This window comes from Dendrobates tinctorius, unplaced genomic scaffold (genome assembly GCF_039654945.1).
Source record: "Dendrobates tinctorius isolate UK_male_01 unplaced genomic scaffold, ASM3965494v1 ptg000125l, whole genome shotgun sequence".
NCBI classification, from domain to species: domain Eukaryota; kingdom Metazoa; phylum Chordata; class Amphibia; order Anura; family Dendrobatidae; genus Dendrobates; species Dendrobates tinctorius.
In genome coordinates this window covers 6,036,070-6,059,987 of record NW_027361793.1, presented here as the reverse complement: position 1 = coordinate 6,059,987, position 23,918 = coordinate 6,036,070, and the positions used below count along the sequence as shown (strand labels likewise).

At 42.5% G+C, this 23,918-nt stretch overlaps 1 protein-coding gene across 5 annotated transcripts in view; it reads right to left on the bottom strand.

Annotated features, from left to right (window-relative positions):
* Nucleotides 1-23,918, bottom strand: part of PARD3B (par-3 family cell polarity regulator beta) — a 1,359,033-nt gene that overhangs the window by 1,196,054 nt on the left and 139,061 nt on the right. For all 5 annotated transcript variants that reach the window (XM_073541872.1, XM_073541870.1, XM_073541869.1 and 2 more), the window contains exon 2: nt 6,694-6,795. In XM_073541872.1, the coding sequence (XP_073397973.1) occupies nt 6,694-6,795 (102 nt within the window). The remainder of the gene's footprint in view (nt 1-6,693; nt 6,796-23,918) is intronic.

Sequence of the window (23,918 nt, the reverse complement as noted above, 5' to 3'; positions counted from 1 at the left end):
TGAGACATTTACCTTTCCAAACTCATTGAATTTTGATTAAATAGATTTTCACCACCTGACCTTGTGATAGTCAAGAACGGAATGCATCTTATTCTATATATAATTGATTGATGCAGAAACCTAAGAAAAAGGATCTTGTTTCCTGCAAACTTGCTGATACGTCTGGACTACAAAATGCCTATGGTGTATTGCTTGTTAGGAAAAGGGGAGAACATCTTTGATGCAGAAACATGCAGAACCAAATATACAACCAGATTGTTGGAGAAGCCTCTAATATAACAGAGAAAGAACCAGCTGATACTCTAGTCGACATGTGACTGCAAATCGCATAACTGCAGTCATGTGATGAGCGCTGAAGTTGGCAAACGGGGTCAAATCCTAACAGTGCGTAAATTACACACTACTAGGATTCGGCAAGTTGCAGGGTTTGTAAAACATTTTCTCAGGGGTCGACAACCCCTTTGATACCAACAATAAGAGCAATACACCTTATTAAGGGGCTGTAAAGAAGTTACCAAAAAGATTCCCCTTCTCTGCTTTCCCAAGTAGCAAGCATTTGTTGGTGTTTCACATCCCAGACTTCCTGTTAAGTCTTCTGCTGTATGTACACTATACATAACAGCGGTGATACTGTAAGCTACAATTCACGTGCCCCAAATAGAGAATTGACAGGGATAAGAACACTACAGGTGACTGAAAGCAATAATACTTTCACCATTATTAATATTCATTACATTTCATTAGACATTACACTGGCTACCCATCCACTCCAGAATTCAGTATAAACTTATTACCCTCACCCACAAAGCCCTCCATGGCTCAGCACCACCCTACGTCTCCTCCCTTGTTTCAGTATATTATCTTACCCGCGCCCTCCGTTCTGCTGATGACCTGAGGTTAGCATCCTCGATAATCAGAACCTCCCACTCCCGTCTCCAAGACTTTACATGTGTTGCGCCAATTCTTTGGAATGCACTTCCCAGGTCAATACGATTAGTCCCCAATCCCCACAATTTTAAGAGTGGCCTAAAAACGCATTTATTCAGACTGGCCTATCGACTCAACACATTAACCTAATCTATCCCTGTGTGGCACAGCCAAAAGTTTTTACCATAACCAGGTTCCCCGCATCATGTTCCCACATGCTTTATGCATCCATTAGCCCTCTGTGTCTGTACTGTTACACACTTAACATTATGGCTGGTCCATACAATCAGGGCAACTGTTTCCACCCACCTTTCGTGTCTACCTCTTTCCTCATAGACTGTAAGCTTGCGAGCAGGGCCCTCATTCCTCTTGGTATTTGTTATAATCTATGTGATTATTGTTATGCTGTAATGTCTATTGTCTGTACAAGTCCCCTCTGAAATGTAAAGTGCTGCGGAATATGTCGGCGCTATAGAAATAAAATTTATTATTATTATTATTATTTACTTCTCGTATAAAGGGAGTCTTGGAGACTCGGACTTGAGACCAGAGAAAAAGATTTCACAGCCCTGGTATCTAAATTGACCCAACGATTTGCTTTAACAAATGTGATAATGAAAAGTAGTCGGCACTTCAGTCGTTGTCGTGGTGCACGTGGAGGAAATGATTCATCCAAGAAAAGAGAAAATCCCGGCACTCACATGTATTGACAAAGGCTCTGGAAGAGCTGAAACGTTTTGCTGTGATGTTGAAATTAAATCAACATATGTGAGTGCCGGGATTTTCTCTTTGCTTGGATGAACTTTGCTGTATTCTCCAAGATTGAACTTAAAAGTGTGATCTCATAAAAAGTATTATTCAAAACTCAATGGAGAGTAAGAAAAGTATAATTGCAATTTAAATCAATTAGGAATAGTGCATGGCTTGGTATACGTATGTTACATTTTCCTCTGTCGTAGCGCCGCATGCAGTTTCTGGACACCAATAAGGCTAAGTGCACACGTACCGGAATTCTCGTGGAAATTACCGCGAGAATATCGGAATTCCAGTCCGCGGGAAAATCGCATTTTAAATTCCCGTGATTTTCCCGCGGAAAAACTAGCATTTTGCAAGCGTAATTAGCTTGCAGAATGCTAGCGTTTTCCAAGCGATCTGTAGCATCGCTTGGAGAACTGATTGACAGGTTGGTCACACTCGTCAAACATAGTGTTTGACGAGTGTGACCAACTTTTTACTACTGAGGCCGCCTATGCAGCATCAGTAGTAAAATATAGAATGTAAAAAAAAATAAAAAACGGTGTTATTCTCACCCTCCGACGTCCCGCGCATCCGTTCCCAGTAATCCTTTGCGAAAATGCCCGCGATGACGTCAGTTCTCGCGGGATCGAGACGTCTCGCGGTAATTCGCGATGACGTCGCGCGAATGACCGCGAGACTTCGCGATCCCGCGAGAACAGACATCATCGCGAGCATTTTCGCAAAGGATTACTGGGACCGGAGCGTGAAGAGAAGCGGGAAGGCTGCGCGGGACGTCGGAGGGTGAGAATAACAATATTTTTTATTTTAAATTCTATTTTTTACAGGGATATGGTACCCAAAGCCCAGAGGACAGTCTCCTCTCCTCCGGACCGTGGGTACCATCCGCAATTGTTCTGCTTACTTTCCGCATGGTGTGCACAGCCACATGCGGGAAATAAGCGGAACAATGCATTCCTATGGGTGCGGGATCGCCGCAATTCCGCAAATTAATGAGCATGCTGCGGTTTTTACCGCAAAGCGATTCCGCCGCGGTAAAAACCGCAGCATTAGCACAGCATTGCGGAATCCCATAGGAATGCATGGGATGCTTATTTTTCGCGTTTTCGCGGCAAAATCGCGCGGCTAAAACCGCCGCGGAAACGCGAAAAAAATGCAACGTGTGAACTCAGCCTCAGCAGTAGCTTCCCTGCCCTGATCCCTGCTTATGCTGCAGTGACCTGACAGTGAAGACACCAATACTAATTGATAATGAAAGGAGAAATGCAGCATGTGCATTAGCCGCAATAAGCAGGAAAGAGAAAGCGATAGATGTCGGTAAGGTAATTTATTGTTGGGTTTTCTGTGAGGAGTTGGCTTTAGCTGACTGCAAAGCACTCCTGGGACATTGTGTCGCTTCCTGGCAGGCCCGGATTGCAAATATAACTAACCGGGCATTTTCCCGCTGGGCCGCTGTCATGTGGGCCGCGGGCGGCAGCGCCCGATCATCTGGCCGCTTGCCAGCTGGTGCGGCCACTGTTGCTCCTGCCGCCGGCCCCACGGCGGTGATAGTTTCAAGTTCCTCCCGCACTGCAGGGAGATAAGCCACCACGCCCGCACCCCATCCTCGCCTTAGCATGAGACCCCCTCCCCCCCCGCAGCCACTCACAGCATCACACTCGCTTGCCTGCTCGCTCTGTTCGCAGGACCTGTGATGAGGTCACAGGAGGGGAGGAGTCAGGGGGTCACATGATCAGCAGGAGCCTTTGTCCAGACCCCTGATCATGTCACCCCTGACTCCGCCCCTCATGTGACCTCATCACAGGTCCTGTGCGCTCAGCCTTGCCTCTACCGTCTGCAAGACTCTGCTTTGCTGTTGTCATGGTGCTGGTTGAGGTATGTATGTGTGGGGTCAGGATTTACAGTGTGGATGTAGCAGAGCTGTGTGTGTACGAGGTGTACGGAGCGGAGCCGTGAGTGTACGAGGTGTACGGAGCGGAGCCGCTGGTGTACGAGGTGTACGGAGAGGAGCCGCGCGTGTACAAGGTGTACGGAGAGGAGCCGCGCGTGTACGAGGTGTACGGAGAGGAGCCGCGCGTGTACGAGGTGTACGGAGAGGAGCCGCGCGTGTACGAGGTGTACGGAGAGGAGCCGCGCGTGTACGAGGTGTACGGAGAGGAGCCGCGCGTGTACGAGGTGTACGGAGAGGAGCCGCGCATGTACGAGGTGTACGGAGAGGAGCCGCGCGTGTACGAGGTGTACGGAGAGGAGCCGCGCGTGTACGAGGTGTACGGAGAGGAGCCGCGCGTGTACGAGGTGTACGGAGAGGAGCCGCGCGTGTACGAGGTGTACGGAGAGGAGCCGTGTGTACGAGATGTACGGAGCGGAGCCGTGTGTGTACGAGGTGTACGGAGAGGAGCCGTGTGTACGAGGTGTACGGAGAGGAGCCGTGTGTACGAGATGTACGGAGCGGAGCCGTGTGTGTACGAGGTGTACGGAGAGGAGCCGTGTGTACGAGGTGTACGGAGAGGAGCCGCGCGTGTACGAGGTGTACGGAGAGGAGCCGTGTGTACGAGGTGTACGGAGAGGAGCCGTGTGTACGAGGTGTACGGAGCGGAGCCGTGTGTGTACGAGGTGTACGGAGAGGAGCCGTGTGTACGAGGTGTACGGAGAGGAGCCGTGTGTACGACATGTACGGAGTGGAGCCGTGTGTGCACGAGGTGTACGGAGAGGAGCCGTGTGTATGAGGTGTACGGAGCGGAGCCGTGTGTGTGTACGAGGTGGAGCCGCGCGTGTACGGAGCGGAGCCGTGTGTATGAGGTGTACGGAGCGGAGCCACGCGTGTACGGAGCGGAGTGTACGAGGTGTACGGAGAGGAGCCGTGTGTACGAGGTGTACAGAGCGGAGCCGTGTGTACGAGGTGTACGGAGAGGAGCCGTGTGTACGGAGAGGAGCCGCGCGTGTACGAGGTGTATGGAGAGGAGCCGCGCGTGTACGAGGTGTACGGAGAGGAGCCGCGCGTGTACGAGGTGTACGGAGAGGAGCCGTGTGTACGAGGTGTACGGAGAGGAGCTGTGTGTACGAGATGTACGGAGCGGAGCCGTGTGTGTGTACGAGGTGTACGGAGAGGAGCCGTGTGTACGAGGTGTACGGAGAGGAGCCGTGTGTACGAGGTGTACGGAGAGGAGCCGTGTGTACGAGGTGTACGGAGAGGAGCCGCGCGTGTACGAGGTGTACGGAGCGGAGCCGCGCGTGTACGAGGTGTACGGAGAGGAGCCACGCGTTTACGAGGTGGACGGAGTGGAGCCGTGTGTATGGAGTGGAGCCATATGTGTACGGGATGTACGGAGCGGAGCCAAGTGTGTACAAAGCATACAAAGCGGGCTTTTCCCACGGACACAGGAGTACACGGCGGAGCCCCGAGGAGCATTTTAAAACACACACATGACGTTCCACCTGAAGTGATGTGCTTGAAGCTGACCGGAAATGAGAATTTCTTGAGGAGATTGTGACGCAACCAAGAATGCTTCAGATCCATCACCGTGTCCTCCTCCGACAGCGCTGACAGCAGGATCGCCTTGGAATTGGGGATGCCGGCCATGTGAGCAGATCATGATAGGTCCTGCACCGGGAGGCTCAGGTGGGCACTACAATGGGAGCCGGGCTGCTATAGTATCTTTGTAGAATCTTTCTTTATTTCTTTCTCTGTTTTTCTTTCTTTCTCTGTTCTTTCATTCTCTGTTCCGTCTTTCCCTCATTTTCTTTCTCTCTCTGTTCTTTCTTTCTCTCTCTGTTCTTTCTTTCTCTCTCTAATCTTTCTTTTTTCTCTCTGTTCTTTCTTCCCCTCTTTCTTTCTCTTTCCTCTCTTTCTCTCTGTTCTTTCTTTCTTTTCTTTACTTCTTTCTTTCTCTCTCTGTTCTTTCTCTGTCTCTCTCTGTTCTTTCCTTCTTTCCCCTCTTTCTTTCTCTCTCTGTTCTTTCTCTGTCTCTCTCTCTTCTTTCTTTCTTTCCCCTCTTTCTTTCTCTCTCTGTTCTTTCTCTGTCTCTCACTGTTCTTTCTTTGTCTCTCACTGTTCTTTCTTTACATTTTCTTTCTCGCTCTCTCTGTTTTCTTTTTTCTCTCTCTCTCTGTTTTCTCTCTTCCTTAGTGCCAATCAGTGTGCCCATAATGCCAGCCACTGTGCCCTCAGTACCAGTCAGTGTGATCAGCAGTGCTAAATGGGTGCGATTAGGTGTGGACATGGGTGTGACTAGTTGTGAAATGGGTGTGGCTGGGCATGGCCAAAATTTGCAGCGGCGCGCAGTCTTTGTCCATCTTTCCCTTCTTCAAAAGTTGGGAGGTATGATAGGGGCGGCTATGACCAGGGGGTCTGGTTGCCCAATAGAGAGCAGTTCTGCCAGGAATTCTGTAATCATGCATACAAAAGGGGACAGAGATTTGGGAGGAGTACTGTACCTAAAAGCAATAAATAGGACTGAGCTGAAATACTGGGCACAGCTGTGACTACATGTTATATAGTCGTGTTAATCTCCTCTCACTTCTTGTAAACTACAAGTGTACAAAGATATTATATAGTCACCATGTGACTAGTGGGCCTGTGTAACTTCAAATGCCAGGGCTGAATTTTAGTCCCAGTCCGGCCCTGCTTCCTGGTCACATGTGACATGTTCTATCTGCCTACAGGAAGAGAAGAGACCAAAATTGCAGAAAAATGAGTAAAGAATCTGAAAAGGATAAAGATTAGGGTGTCGTCTTTTTCACTGATATAGTTTAAGTAACGATCTATGTTCCTATATAATTTTTTTTTAATTTATTGAAAAGAGCTTTTAATTACTATAGAGTACAATGCACCAAAAATGTATCACTGATATTTGTCTCAAAATTGTTCCAGTTAAAGGATATCAAATCATTCACACTTTGAACAACTGGAAGGTCACCATTGCTCTCCTGACACAAAAATCTGTGAAGTGAAAGTGTCAGCCACATTGGAAAACAAAAAAAACGCAGGTATGCTTTTTAATTTTTGCTTACTTTGTCTTTGTCTTCAACAACATCTGACACCACATCATCAGGGTCTAATATCCCTCCGTCATTGTATTCTAAGTGATGGATCTTCACCCAATATCCTGGTTCCTGAACAAAGAGAGAAAATAAAATGGATTAGTTCTAAAGGTTGCAATAAAAAGGGTTTTCTCAAGATAAAAAGTTACTTTCTATCAAAAATTTTCTGATTGCTAGGGGTCTGATTTTCGGGAAAAACACAACCGATGTACTCTATCTCAGCCAGTCTTATAGAAAATGAAAGGCACGGAAGAACACATATGCTCGATCGCTACTCCATTCAGAGGGAGCTCTGAATGGAGCCCAATTTTCAGGATCATTGGGGTTTACCATTGAGATCCAAAGCGATCAGTAAGTTATCACCTATCCCACATATAGGGGGAAAGCTTACTATCTTGTGAAAACCCTTTTTAGTTTTAAGATCAAATAAAAAGCATAGCAAATGTCCTGTTTATTACCAATTTGAATACATGTAAAAATGCTAATGGTGGTACGAACACAGCCAAAAGGGCGCACGCGCCGGCAAACGCAGACCAGCGCACGGCCAGCGTACCCAACACTAAATATAAGGTACGCCAGTCGCATGCAGCGTCATGCCCCGATAGGAGATGACCGGAAGAGGCACGGCCAGTGGCGGAGCTTAGCGGCAGCCCTGCGCTGCGCCTCATAACGCAAGTCTGAAAGTAGCCTAAGTTATCAGTTTTATATCCGAGTGCTGTACATTTCTCAAGGACTCATTGACTTTGCATTTGAAAGACTTGTCTGAGCATAGGAGTAAAGTAGTGCATGCAGCAATCTTCTCTGCTCTAACTGACCACACCTGTCAATTGGTGCATCAACTTTAATAGGACAGTGTTCAATCTGATATAATACACAATAGGCACAGAAAAGCACAATAGGGTCTTATCCGGGTTAATATTGAAATAATAAAAGAAATACACTCACCTATTATAGGTGAGATCGGGCATATATGATCAGTGTCAGCTGCTGCACGTCCAATGGTCAGACAAGTAACCGCTGCTATATCAATTCTTACGGAATTAATTTTTGGACTTTCCGTGCGCTGCTTGACAAAATATACGATTCCAATTATGATTGAAGATTAATCATTTATTCCCAACGCGTTTCGAAGTGAACACCACTTCTTTCTCGGGGGATGACAAATATGTGCAGAAGGCGTTCTCAGGACTATAAACACTCAAACTTTAAAAAAATTGGCGCCAATAGTCACATGATCTTTTTCTAGAAGTCAAAGTTCAAACACATAAAATGACATGATCACTAATCTTTGCATCATAAAACAATAATGTCTCTTTATTTTATTATAGAAAAAAAATTAAAAAAGATGAAAAAGAAGAAAAAAAGAAAGAAAAACACATCCATAAAAAACGAACCCGCTACAGACGGCGTTATCTCAGGCGTTATCTCAGTATATATACACAAACTTTTAAAAAATTGGCGCCAATAGTCACATGTTCTTTTTCTAGAAGTCAAAGTTCAAACACATAAAATAACATGATCATTAATCTTTGCATCATAAAACAATAATGTCTCATAATTTTATTATAGAAAAAGCTTAAAAAAGAAGAAAAAAGGGGAAAAAAAAAAAGAAACGCGTCCATAAAAAACGAACCCGCTACAAAAAGAGTTGGAAAATACTGGCACATTACTTATTCACTATGCCAAAGGGGAAGTACATCTCAATGGAAGAAAAAATTAATCAATATATTTATGAAAATATAATATATCTATATATATATTACATTTGTAAAAACCTATTAAAAAGATATTTAATGAAAATTATATATATTCTTTCACTAAAATTTAGCAAGATTGATGTCATTGAATCATTAGGGAATAATTATAACACATTGAAACAAAAAAACACATTGACAAATTTATCAGATGTCTAAATAAATAATATGGTCCGTTCACTGCGCTAGGCACTATCAGTATAAGCACACAAAAGAAGCAGGGATCGCTCCTAGTACAAAGACACATTGACGTACAAAGCAATTCACATTGGTAAATGTATCTAGATGTCAATCCAAATCGGCAGGTGAATTTCGCTGTCTCAAATGTCAAAAACGATTGTGGCACCCAGCTCAAGGAAAGGACCAACACTTGGAAAAACGCACAACGGAAGCATGGATCGCTCCCGACACACAGCCACATTGCTGCACCAAATAAGGAGACCTCAAATCCATATGTATACTGACATACCTGCATCAGAAAAAAACTTTTCATTTCACTAAATACCAGGATCTAATCGTAATATCAATTATAAAAGTCTGACTTATAATCAAGCCAGCCAGAGACGGGGAAAGAAAACCCAATCGCACCCTCCACTGACAAAACTATGTATATCACTCTATATCATTATAAAGGAAAAAAATATCATAAATATATGGTCACAAGTAATTAATTACAACCGCATTAGATTATACAAAAAACAGCACATAGTAAAAATCGCACAAGTGATCATCGCACCTGGTAAAAGTCGCACATGAGAATCTGCGGTTAAAACATAAAAAATATTAAAAAATAATAATGATTAGTATAAATACAGGCTAAAAAATTTTGATAAGACTCAAAAATGATATTTTTAAAAAAATCTTATAAAAATACTTCAGTGATTTCGTTTAACCCATTAGGTTTTAGGATATTAAGCCTATAAATCCAAAATATCTCTTTTCTATTCAGTTGCCCTATTCTATCATGAACATCACTAGATATTTGCTCAATTGGGCTACTTTTCAATCCATTAATACTTTTATTATGTTTAATTGCAAAATGTCTTGAGAGGCCATGCAGTAAAAACCATTTTTTTATATTGTGTCTATGGGAATTAACTCTTCGATGTAATGGTTGCATTGTCCTACCCACATATTGTTTTTTACATTCACACTCAATCAAATAGATGACAAAATCTGTAGTACAGCTGAGATATTGTTTAATCGGAAAAGATTCGTTGGTATTGGTAGATTTAATACATTTTCCTTTATGGGTAATAATATTACAGCATAGGCAATTTTTACGTCCACATTTGAAAATCCCTTTAACTGGATCATTTATCAATGGGATTGGTTTATTATTAACTTTTAATCAACTTGGGGATACTAAACTTTTAATATTGGGTGCTCTTCTAAAAGTAACCCCCGGGTTTTTGGGGAGGATTTTTTGTAGAATCGGGTCACTTAAAATATGGCAATTATTTTGTAAAATATTTTGTATTCTCATATGTTCAGTGCAATACCGAGCAATAAAATTAACCATGAATTATTATCAGGCTTTATGATTTGTGATCCATGGATTAAAGAATTCTGTGATAAATTAACACATTTATTATAGACATGTTTAATTAAATTCTCAGGGTATTTTTTTATCCATAAATCTATTTCTTAAAATGACAGCTTGTTCTTTAAAATCTTCCATATCAGAGCAATTTTTTCTTATTCTTCTAAATTATCAGGGATGTTTCTCATCCTTTTACCGAAGTGTTAAAAGGTATATAGCTATTTATGTCAACATTTAAAAAAAAAAAGTCTTTGTCATGATTTCATTATCCTTAATAAAAATAGTAATATCCAAAAAATTAATATTCGTATCATATGATGAAGAAAAGGATAAGCTCCAATTATTAGTATTAATTTCATCAATACATTTTTCAATGTCATTATTGGAATTATCTCATATGAAAAACAAATCATCAATAAATCTTTTATAAATAAAAATAATTCAATTATTATTTTATTGACAGAATTATGGTGGTACATGTTCCTGTTTTAAAAAGTTATATCCGAGATTCAACACATTTAATTCAATTTTTACAAAAAATTAAGTGGAAACCTCAATACATATTTTTAACAATGGATGTATCTTCTCTATATTCTAATATATCGCACAATATCGGTCTTGCCTGTTTTAATAAAATATTATTAAGGGATAATAGACTAACAAAGGATCAAAAAAGTTTTTTTATTAAAGGGTATTGAATTTATTTTGAAAAATAATTATTTTACCTTTGAAGGATCTTTATATCACCAGTGCAATGGGACTGCAATGGGCTCAAAAGTCGCACCTACTTACGCAAATATTTTTATGGGAGTTTGAGGATTTTTATATTTTTAACTCTAAATGGTATAATAATTTAATTATTTATAAAAGATTTATTGATGATTTGTTTTTCATATGGGATAATTCCAATAATGACATTGAAAAATTTATTGATGAAATTAATACTAATAATTGGGGCTTATCCTTTTCTTCATCATATGATACTAATATTATTAATTTTTTGGATATTACTATTTTTATTAAGGATAATGAAATCATGACAAAGACTTTTTTTTTAAAATGTTGACAAATAGCTATATACCTTTTAACAGTGGACACTTTGGTAAATGGCTGAGAAACATCCCTGATAATAAATTTAGAAGAATAAGAAAAAATTGCTCTGATATGGAAGATTTTAAAGAACAAGCTGTCATTTTAAGAAATAGATTTATGGATAAAAAATACCCTGAGAATTTAATTAAACATGCCTATAATAAATGTGTTAATTTATCACAGGATTCTTTAATCAATGGATCAAAAACAATAAAGCCTGATAATAAAAAAATTCATGGTTAATTTTATTACTCAGTATTGCACTGAACATATGAGAATACAAAATATTTTACAAAATAATTGCCATATTTTAAGTGACCCGATTCTACAAAAAATCCTCCCCAAAAACCCGGGGGTTACTTTTAGAAGAGCACCCAATATTAAAAGTTTAGTATCCCCAAGTTGATTAAAAGTTAATAATAAACCAATCCCATTGATAAATGATCCAGTTAAAGGGATTTTCAAATGTGGACGTAAAAATTGCCTATGCTGTAATATTATTACCCATAAAGGAAAATGTATTAAATCTACCAATACCAACGAATCTTTTCCGATTAAACAATATCTCAGCTGTACTACAGATTTTGTCATCTATTTGATTGAGTGTGAATGTAAAAAACAATATGTGGGTAGGACAATGCAACCATTACATCGAAGAGTTAATTCCCATAGACACAATATAAAAAAAGGGTTTTTACTGCATGGCCTTACTTATTACTTACTAAATGGGAACTGCTGGGGAAATCAGATATGGAAAAAGACTTAGGCATCTTCGTCAATAAGAAGCTAAATTGGAGTGCCCAGTGTCAGGAGGCTGCCACCAAAGCAAATAGGGTCATCGTATGCATTAGAAGAGGTCTGGGGACACGAGATGAAAACATAATTCTCCCTCTGTGTGATGGGTATATGGGCACTGGACTATGGGATGGAGGATATGTATGACGGGTATATGGGCACGGGACTATGGGATGGAGTATATGTATGATGGGTATATGGGCATGGGACTATGAGATGAAGGATGTGTGATGGGTATATGGGCACGGGACTATGAGATGGCGGATATGTATGATGGGTATATGGGCACGGGACTATGGGATGGAGTATATGTATGATGGGTATATGGGCATGGGACTATGAGATGAAGGATGTGTGATGGGCATATGGGCACTCGACTATGGGATGGTGAATATGTATGATGGGTATATGGGCATGGGACTATGGGATGGAGGATGTTTGATGGGTATATGGGCACTCGACTATGGGATGGAGGATATGTATGATGGGTATATGGGCACGGGCCTATGGGATGGAGGATATGTATGATGGGTATATGGGCACGGGCCTATGGGATGGTGGATATGTATGATGGGTATATGGGCACGGGACTATGGGATGGAGGATAATTATAATTTGTTATAACTAACCACATCTAGTTACTATGCCCGGGCAGCGCCGGGCTCTTCAGCTAGTATATATTATATAAATATTTTCATGAATATATTGATTAATTTTTTCTTCCATTGAGATGTACTTCCACTTTGGCATAGTGGATAAGTAATGTGCCAGTATTTTCCAACTCTTTTTGCAGCGGGTTCGTTTTTTATGGACGCGTTTCTTTTTTTTTTCCCCTTTTTTTCTTCTTTTTTAAGCTTTTTCTATAATAAAATTATGAGACATTATTGTTTTATGATGCAAAGATTAATGATCATCTAATTTTATGTGTTTGAACTTTGACTTCTAGAAAAAGAACATGTGACTATTGGCGCCAATTTTTTAAAAGTTTGTGTATATATACTGAGATAACGCCCGAGATAACGCCATCTGCACATATTTGTCATCCCCCGAGGAAGAAGTGGTGTTCACTTCGAAACGCGTTGGGAATAAATGATTAATCTTCAATCATAATTGGAATCGTGTATTTTGTCAAGCAGCGCACGGAAAGTCCAAAAATTAATTCCGTAAGAATTGATAAAGTGTCCAGTCTGAGTAATGGTTGATCTAGACTCGTACAGCAATCAGACAAAATTATAGTAATGTAGAAACAACCAACAGGTAATAATAAAAAATATTTATGATGTCATAGTGATTAAAAAGTCTCCATTTACAGGCAGGATCTAAATACTCCTGTCAGCATAGGACAGATAGATGTAATGTATTGAATTTCTGTCTTGCTAATCTTTTTATCAAATTTAAGTGAAAAACTGGCCATAAGTAAATGAGAGGTTTATTGCAAGTGTTAGAACATTGTGATGGCAAAAGGGAATGGAGAAAAATGTGGTTGACAAGCCAGGGTTGGACAAAGACAGTTGTGAGTAATGTGAATCTGCCTGCTCGCATTCAGACTTAGAGCGAATGTACAAAAGCGGAATGGAGAACTGATGTACCAGAAAACTAATGTCTTACGTTTGCATCTATTTCTGAGTGATTCCCACACACTTGAAATGAAATGTTGGCGTTGCACACAAAAAATGGATGAGAATAAGACATGCACCAAGTTTAGTAAAACGGAAATAAAAATCTGTTAACCCCTTAACGGCATGGCCATTTTGTTTTTCCCTCCCCTTCTTCCAAGAGCCATAGTTTTTATTTTTCGGTCAATATAGCTGTATGAGGGCTTATTTTCTGTGGAACGAGTTGTACTTTTGAGTGGCACTATTCATTCTACCTTATAGTGTGTTGAAAAATGAAAAAAAAAAATCCAAGTGAGTTACAATTGCAAAAAATGCATGAATAGATGTTTTTAAATTTAAATAGTGAAAAAAAAAATCGGAAATTTGTAAGAAAAAATATTTTTCTTTTCTCGCCATTTTCTGAGACTTGTAAAGTTTACATTTTTCGGAATATGGGGCTGCGTGAGGTCTTTTATTTTTGCATCCTGAGCAGATGTTTTTATTGATACCATTTGGGAGTAGATATCATGTTTTGATTGCCTCTTGCTGCATTTTACAATAATTTAACTATGGTGTTTTGATATCTTTTGCTTCGCTACAACGCTTACTGATCAGATTAATTTATTTTATATTTTGATTGAAAAGTCTTTTACAAAAGTAGCGATACCAAATATGTGTATTTAGTTTTATTTTTTCATTGTTTTGATTTTAAAAGGGCAAAAGAGGGGAGGGGCAAATAGAACTTTTGCTTTATTTTTTTAGATTTTATTTATTTATTTTAACTTTTCACTGTATTCAATAGTCTGCTTAGGAGACTAGAACTTGTGATCATCCAATCACTTATGATATATGTAGCACGGCTTCAGCACTGCTATGCATAATGAAAATCAGAATCTTCTATGAATGGTTCCCAAAAATAGAATCTGTAAGAGTAAATTTAGTGGGATCACCATAAATTCTTACATTTCAGATAAAACAATAACAACACACACAACTCCAAAAATGAATGGAGAGAAAAAAGGATGACAAGCAAAAAATACAAAAATATTTTTATTGTAAAAAATTTTTTTTTATATATCCATAAGAATCATATCAAGAAGTGAAAACCACAAATCAAAGGACACGGATCAAGGGACATGTAGTAAATGCCACGGATATTTTCACGCAAAAAAATGGTAAAATATATACATATACTGTATATTATACAGTTGTGGCCAAAAGTATTGACACCCCTGCAATTCTGTCAGATAATACTCAGTTTCTTCCTGAAAATGATTGCAAACACAAATTCTTTGGTATTATTATCTTCATTTAATTTGTCTTAAATGAAAAAACACAAAAAGAATTGTCCTAAAGCCAAATTGGATATAATTCCACACCAAACATAAAAAAGAGGGTGGACAAAAGTATTGGCACTGTTCGAAAAATCACGTGATGCTTCTCTAATTTGTGTAATTAACAGCACCTGTAACTTACCTGTGGCACCTAACAGGTGTTGGCAATAACTAAACCATAAATCTGCTACATATAGGCGATCTGCTCATCATTTATATGTAGCAGAGCCATTCGAGTTACCTACCGGTAATTATGTTTCCAGGAGTCCATCCTGACAGCACCAGGGAGGACGTCCCTCGCCTCCTTGCAGGGACAGCAAGAGCACACAAGAGGTTAAAAACAGTCTCCACCCCCATTCCATCAGTGTTTTTCCAAGTTCCCCACCGTGGATGATGCAAGTGAACACTTTATTTACAGAATCATATTACGACATATGACATAATTATTTCGGGAAGGGAACTATCCGTGCTGTCAGGATGGACTCCTGGAAACATAATGACCGGTAGGTCTAATGGCTATTTTCCAGGACGTCCCTCCTGACAGCACCAGGGAGAATACCAAAGTGTCCCCTTAGGGTGGGATGACTGCCTGGAGAACCATTCTCCCGAAAGATTTGTAATGTTTACAGAATGTGACCAACCTGGACCAGGTTGCGGCCCTATAGATTTGGTTTACTGAAGCCCCTGCCCTTTCCGCCCAGGAAACTGATAATGCTCGTGTTGAGTGAGCATTTAACCCTTCTGGGGGAGGAACACCCAGAGTGACATAGGCTAATCTGATTAGCGATGTTATCCATCTCGCGATGGAGGGTTTTGAGGCTTTCCTCCCTTTGTTTTTGCCCCCAAAGAGTAGAAATAGGTTATGATCCTGTCTCCAATCCTGCGTGGCCTTGATGTAATCAATAACTGCCTGGCGTATGTCTAATTTGTGCAGGGCCCTTTCTTTGTCATTTGAGGGGTTCTCACAAACGGAAGGCAAAACTATTTCCTGGTTTAAGTTCTGGACTGACGCAACTTTGGGCAAAAAGGTGGGGTCTAGTCTCATGATTATACGATCCTCCCAGATTCGGAGATATGGGTCTCGCATAGATAGTGCCTGTATCTCACTTATCCGTTTCGCGGTGGTGATCGCCACTAAGATTGCTACCTTCATGGTTCGATGTGAAATGGGCATCTCCTGGCTCTGGATAAAGGGATCTAAGCAAAGGGACCGCAGGACAAGACTAAGATCCCATGGGGGGACTGACGTCCTGATTGTGGGACGTAACCTCTGAATTGCCCTGATATATCTTATTACCCAGGGATGGGAGGCCAAGGGGTAATCAAGAAAGGCACTTAATGCCAAGATCTGGACCTTCAGCGTGCTAGGCCTAAGTCCTTTATTAAAGCCTGCCTGAAGGAAATCTAGTATCTTTGGGATGTCTGGCTTTCCTTCCGCTGAGTCGGGCCTGCCACAATCTAGACAGAATCTTTTCCAAATTTTGTGGTATATCGCAGAAGTTACGGGCTTTCTGCTGGCCTGAATAGTCGATATGACCTGGTCTGATAGGCCTCGAGCCCTCAGGATCTGCCGTTCAGGATCCAGGCTGACAGGTGAAGTCTTCCTAGATCTTGGTGAAGAACCGGCCTTGGTGAATGGTGTCTTCCCTCTGTGGAAGCAGAAGTGGTCGATCTTCTGCCATTATACCCAGGAGTGGAAACCAGCTCCTTTTCAGCCAATAAGGTGCTATCAGTAGCACTCTTGCCTGATCCTCCTGAATCTTCCTGAGGATGGCTGGAATGAGAGCTATCGGGGGAAATGCGTATGAGAGAGTCTGCCCCCACTTCTGGCTTAGGGCGTCTACCCCTTCTGGATTGTCCAGCGGATTCAGAGAGAAAAACCTGTATGTCTTGGTAACTTTCTGGTTGCAAAGAAGTCTATGTGTGGACTTCCCCAGCGCTGGCATAGGTTTTGGAAAATCTCTGTGTTCAGCTCCCACTCCGTGGGACAGATCTTCTGTCTGCTTAAATAATCTGCCACTGTATTTTGTGATCCTTTGAGATGGACGGCTGTTACTGACAGAACCGTATTTTCTGCCCAGGAAAAAATCTTTTTTGCCAGGTCCTGGAGTGCCCAATGCCTTGTTACTCCTTGATGCCGGAGGAAATATACCGCCGTCACATTGTCCGATAGAATCTTGACGTGTTGGTTTTTTAGTCAGTCCTGATTTCTTCTTAGGGCCTCCCATGTGGCGTAAGTTCCTTGTAGTTGGAGGAAGTGGACCGCATGTTTGCCGGCCATTCTTCCTGAAGAATTCTGCCTTCTAGATGAGAACCCCAGCCCCATTTGCTGGCGTCTGTAGTGATTATGACGCATTGGGAGGTGATCCAGGGGACACCTTTCCTTAGGTTTTGTCGCTGCATCCACCACACCAGGGATCTTTTTACTGCTGGAGACAAGGCCACTTTCTTGTCTAGGGAGGTCGGGTGACGATCCCAGGCGTCAAGTACTTCGTTTTGAAGGGTTCTCGAATGGAACTGTGCCCATCGGACACAAGGGATGCAGGATGTCGTGAGGCCCAGAGCAGGTATTACTACTCTGATGGAAACGCGGCCTTTTTGAAGTTCCTTCATGCTGTTTCGTATCTTTGTCTGTTTTTCTGGTGGTAAGAAGGAAGTTCTGCTTCTGGAGTCCAGTAGTACTCCCAAAAATATTTTTCTTTTTTCTGGTACTAGATCCGATTTTTCTTTATGATCCAGCGCAGGAACTCTAGAACCTCTATTGTCTTCTCCTTGCGCCGCCGCAGTTCCTCTGTTGATCTCGCCACCAGGAGGAAGTCGTTTAGGTATGGAATGATGATTATTCCCCGATTTCTTAGGAACGCCACCACTTCCGCGATTAGCTTCGTAAAGACTCGAGGCGCCGAGGCCAGACCAAATGGTAGACACTGAACTTGAAAGTGGCAGGTCCGATTCTGAAGTCTTACTGCAAACCTCAGGAATCTCTGTGACACTGGGTGAATTGGTACCTGATAGCAGGCACTTTTCAGGTCCAGGGTACACATCAAGGCATTCTTGTCTATCAGATGGACTGTGGATGTGATTGACTCCATTCGGAATTTTTTTACGTTACCCAGGCATTTAAGGGTTTCAGGTTTATAATGGTATGAGATTCTCCGGATGGCTTCGCGATGGCAAATAGGGATGAATAGTGGCCCGCCCCAATTTCTGCCCGGGGAACCGGAATTATCACACCGGAGTTTGCCAGTTCTGTCACGTCGACCCACATCTGGGAGTCATCTTTTATTCTGCGGGGAGAAATGGACCATTCAGGGGGAGGGGATGAAAATTCTATTTGGTAACCCTCTGCTATTGTTCACAGTACCCACTGATTTTTTTTGTGATCTGAGACCACTGGGAACTGAATTCTCTGAGTCGACCCCCTATGTTGATGTAGTCATGTTCTTCTGGATCTAGTACGAGATCAAGAAGGGGGGCTCTAGATCTTCCAGCTCTAGAGTGGGTGCTACCGTAGGAACCCCTGTGAGAGCTCCCCTGGTATCTATAGTACTGCTGTCTTCTATATCCCCCGGGTCTACGAAAGGGCTCGTCCCTAGGTTTCTTTTCCTCTGGGAACCCTTTCTTTGCATAAGATGCTTTTTCTAATATATCGTCTAATGCTGGGCCAAAGACTTTTAACACAGAGAAGGAAAGCGCACAGAGCTTGTTTTTAGAGGCTCCGTCGCCCGTCCAGGTCTTTAACCAGATGGCTCTGCATGCCGAATTTGACAAAGAGCCATTCCGGGCAGAAATTCTAACGGATTCTGCCGATGCATCGGCTATCCAGGCTGTGGCTGACTTCATGATCGGAACTGAATCTATAATTTCCTCCCTTGGGGTTTTATTAGTTAAGTGTTCCTCTAACTGCCCCAACCATAAAAACATAGACCTTGCTACTGAAGTAGCTACTACATTTGTTTTAATTAAGGCTGCTGATGTTTCCCAGGCCCGCCTTAGTAGGTTATCCGCCTTGCTATCCATGGGGTCCCTCAGACTAGACGCGTCCTCAAAGGGGATCGCTGTTTTCTTGGCCACTTTTGCCACAGGGACATCAATTTTGGGAACTACCTCCCATTCTTTAATGCCCTCGGGGTCGAAGGGGAGACGTCTCTTAAAGTCCCAAGATATCACGAGACGCTTTTCCGCCTCCTCCCACTCCTCCAGGACCATAGCTCGCACATGGTCGTTCACTGGGAATACTACTTTCCTCTGCGCCCTAAGGCCCCCGATCATCATGTCCTGTCTGGACTGAGGTTTCTGGACCTCCTCAATCTGCATTGTGTCTCTGACCGCCTGTACCAGATTGTCTGTATCATCCGAGGAAAAGAGGTATCTTTTCCCATACTCCGGTTCGCTAGTGCCCAGCTCGCCTTCTTCCTGATCCGACTCTGAGGAGTAGGAACCTTCTTCTGAACTAGGCTCCATCTCCTGTCTGGTTCGCTTAGCACTGGGGCCTGGACTGGCTGGCTGTGGCTGGGACAGGGTGGAAATGGAAGCCTGGACCTCCTCTCGAATCAGCAATCTCATCTCCGATAGGAGGGACGGCTGTTCGCCCTTCATTACTTTGGCCGTACAGGTGACGCACAGCAACTTCTTGTGCTTGCTGGGGAGCTTAACCCTGCATACGGGACACTTATTGGGCTTCCCTGGGTCTTTCTCCACCTGCTTGGTCGTTGGAGTGTGCGCTGTCGGTTGTGCCTTTTCCTGCATAGTGCAAGAGAGGGACAGTCAGGCTCTGATCTGGGCAGTCCGGGTCTCGGTCGGTTGGTCTGCGCTATGCGCACTTACCCCATCCGGGTCGATTCTGCCCTGGTTCTCCATCCTTGCTGTGAGCCTCTGCGAGGTCAGGACAGGCGTGTGCCGCCTGTCTTGCTGATGCCGCGCTCTGCTCCTTCAGAGCGCCCGCCGGCGGCCTGTATTTCCGGCGCTCTGACGTCACCGGATGTGCGCCGTGGTCTCTCTGCACGCAACTTCCGGTCCCCGTGCTGCTGCCGGCATCGGAGCTGAGATCCTCCACTGCGGGAGGAAGCAGCTCTACCCAGGTGGCTCGTCCCGTTTTCGAGTATAGGAAATGCTAAATCCAATGATGTCGTTCAAAAGTACAACTCGTTCATCAAAAAATAAGCTCTCACATGGCCATATTAACGGAAAAATAAAAAAGTCATGGCTCTGGGAAGAAGGGGAGCGAAAAACGAAAACGCAAAACCGAAAAAAGCTCCGGTCATTAAGGGGTTAAATATATTAAAATAGACCAATATTAAAAAATACATGAAAATATGAAAAAGCAACACCAGATACAAAAAGGAATGAATACACCAGGGAAAGGGTGCCTATCCCTGAACTGGCCTGAACCTCCCTACCTACCAGCGGAGGTTGGCACCCTAGAAACCTGTGCAATGGCGCCCCTGATTTACGACGGTTCTCCCTGCTAGCCCTATTTATGGCAGGGAGGTGATAAGGAGTTCAGTAGATGGGCTAGAGAGAATGAAAAGGATGTCTAGATGTCAAACAATATCTATATGGATGACATGAAGGGTAACTAATGACTTCTTTTCTATATCTGAAAAGAATTATACTAAAGGATTCTTCTCTATGTCTACATACAATTATACAGATTCTCTCTAAATAATAGCCTATCCTGAAGCTCCGATATACTCAAATGTGGGAGTAGACACCCTGGGATCGCATAGCTGGTGTCCTCGCCGCCAATTGGAAAAAATAAAGATGCTATCTCCTTATCAGAAGATGACATAATAATAATTTTATTTCTATAGCGCCAACATATTCTGCAGCACTTTACATTTCAGAGGGGACTTGTACAGACAATAGACATTACAGCATAACAATAAACACAACACAGATCAAAGTAGATACCAAGAGGAATGAGGGCCCTGCTCGCAAGCTTACAATCTACGAGGAAAAAGGGAGAGACGAAAGGTAGATGGCAACAATTGCTTTCATTGTTCGGACCAGCTACAGTGTTCGAATCTGGTGTTCATGTAATTCTGCATGAACCAGTTAACAGCCAAAGTATATAACAGTACAGACACAGAGGGCTATTAAATGCATAAAGCGGGTGAGAATATAATTCGAGGTACCTGATTGTGGTAAAATAAATTTGAATGGGCCAAAAGGGATAGTTAGGTTAATGCGTTGAGGCGTTAGATAACAATAAAGTCTGAACAAAATATCTATAACAATTAAATCGAGAGGAAGACGTCCCCCATCTCATTAGTGGAACCAGTATATCCCCCATAGGACACTCTTATACAGTCTGAAAACACCTGATACACACAGAGTAATTGTCCACAAGTTTTTATATGAAAAACATATGCAATTTTATTAGCACAACACTTCAAAATATATACTACACATTAATATCCGACATAAGGTCTGTATAATAAGGACAGAGGGTTACACAAAGTGTACAATGTGTCCAGACATTATATTAAAGTACAAGGTGGGGGAGCAAGAAAACAACTGGCTATAATATATATAAAAAACTACCTAAAGTGCCAAAAGAGAGACTCAGTGGCGCTCTCATTGTCCGTTCACCAAAAACTGCCTACAAGTATAGTAATAGTCATTACCCAGTATAAGACTTGCTCTTACGCATTATGCCTCAATCCAGGACACACAGTACCAGAGCCCCAACGCGCATTTCGCATTGGCTTCTTCGGGGGGCCGTGTGTGTATATGTGTCCAACCCGGTCTTAAATACACCAGAGCGCATGTGAGCACAAGTGCCGTGGAAAGTTGAGGCGGTAGGTCAGTCTGAATAAATGCGTTTTTAGGGCACGCTTAAAACTGTGGGGATTGGGGATTAATCATATTAACCTGGGTAGTGCATTCCAAAGAATTGGCACAGCACGTGGAAGGTCTTGGAGACGGGAGTGGGAGGTTCTGATTATTGAGGATACTAACCTCAGGTCATTAGCAGAATGGAGGGCACGGGTAGGAAGATAGGCTGAGACAAGGGAGGAGATGTAGGGTGGTGCTGAGCCATGGAGTGTTTTTTGGGTGAATGTCATAAGTTTGTACTGGATTCTGGAGTGGATGGGTAACCAGTGTAATGACTGGCACAAGGTAGAGGCATTGGTATAATGATTGGTGAGGAATATGATCCTGGCTGCAGCATTCAAGACAGACTGGAGGGGGGAGAGTTTGGTAAGAGGAAGACCGATTAGTAGAGAGTTATAATAGTCCAGACGAGAATGAATAAGAGAAACAGTAAGTGTTTTTGCAGAGTCGAAAGTAAGAAAAGGTCGAATTCTAGAATGTTTTTGAGGTGGAGATAACAAGAGCGAGCCAGTGATTGGATGTGTGGAGTGAATGAAAGCTTTGAATTAAGTATGACAACAAGACAGCAGGCATGTTGCTGGGGAGTAATGGTGGAACCACACACGGATATGGCAATGGTGGGCAAAGGTAGGTTAGTAGAGGGAGGAAACACGAGGAGTTCCGTTTTTTACATGTTCAGTTTCATATAGAGAGATGACATGATGTTGGAGACAGTGGTAAGGCAATCACTGCTGCTTTCTAAAAAGGCAGGCGTGATTTCAGGAGAAGTGTATAATTGGGTGTCATCAGAATAGAGATGGTACTGGAAACCAAATCTAGTGATTGTTTGTCCAATATGGGCGGTATACAGCGAGAAGAGGAGGGGGCCTAGGACTGATCCTTGAGGAACCCCAACAGTAAGGGGAAGATGAGAGGAGGAGGAACCAGTAAAAGATACAGTAAAGGAGTGGTCAGAGAGATAGGAGGAGAACCAGGAGAGGATGGTGTCCTTGAGGCCGATGGAGTGTAGCATAGTAAGGAAGAGCTGATGGTCCACAGTGTTGAATGCTGCAGAGAGATCCAAGAGAATTAGCATGGAGTAGTGATCATTAGATTTAGCATTTCGTAGATCATTAGAGACTTTAGTGAGAGCAGTTTCAGTAGAGTGTAAAAAGCAGAAACCAGATTGAAGAGGGTCGAGAAAAGTTATCTGAGAGATAGCGGATAAGACGGGAGTGGACCAGGCGTTCCAGTTTCGAGATGAAGGGAAGATTAGAGACAGGTCTATAGTTAGCGGCACAGTTTTGGTCGAGGGATGGTTATTTAAGTAATGGCTGTATGATGGCATGCTTAAATGAGAAGGGAAAGATACCGGAAGACAGAGAAAGAGGTTGAATATTTTTATTAAGTGAGAGGTGACAGTAGGGGAAAGGGACTGGAGGAGATGTAATAGAATGTGGTCACTGATGCAAGTGGTAGGGCGAGAAGATGCAATGAGCCTGATTACTTCTTCTTCTGTGACTGGTTCAAAATCACAGCGTGAGCTAGATGCAGTGGGGGAGGGACAGCACATGGTATGAGGGGATTGGGAGATAATTTCCTGTCAGATGTGGTCAATTTTTTCTTTGAAATAAATGGCCAGATCGTCAGCGCAGAGATCTGTGGTTGGGGCCTGCATTTTTGGGTTGCGTAAGGAATGAAAAGTGTCAAAAAGACGTTTCGGGTTATTGGATAGTGAGGTGATGAGGGTGTTGAAATAGGTTTGTTTGGAGAGGTGAAGGGAAGAATTGTATGTTTTAATCATAAACTTGTAATTGATGAAATCTTCGGTAGATTAGATTTTCTCCACAGACGTTCGGGGCACCTGGACACCGCTGCAGGTAATGCGCTTGCAGCGTGTGACACGGTTGTTGCCATCTGTGTCGTATTGTTCTATGTATAGGAGGTGCAATAACATGTATTTATAGTGTTTTAGGAGCAACTAATAAAGAGGAAGTGACTCAGTCCAGAATAAATTCTCTTAGCTGGTGTTTAAAAGAGGGTGATTATAGTTAATGGGACAAATTCAGATTGTATATATCTTAAAACATACCAGTTATCATCAAGAGGATTTCATATATATTATCATGCAAATCTCCTGTATGACGTCACATCCATTAGTCAGATATCAATTAACTGATTCCATTCCACAGATTATGCTAAGTATCATACTCCTGATGAACCCTGGAAGAGTGGAAACGCATTGAGTTGCAGTGTAGTTTTG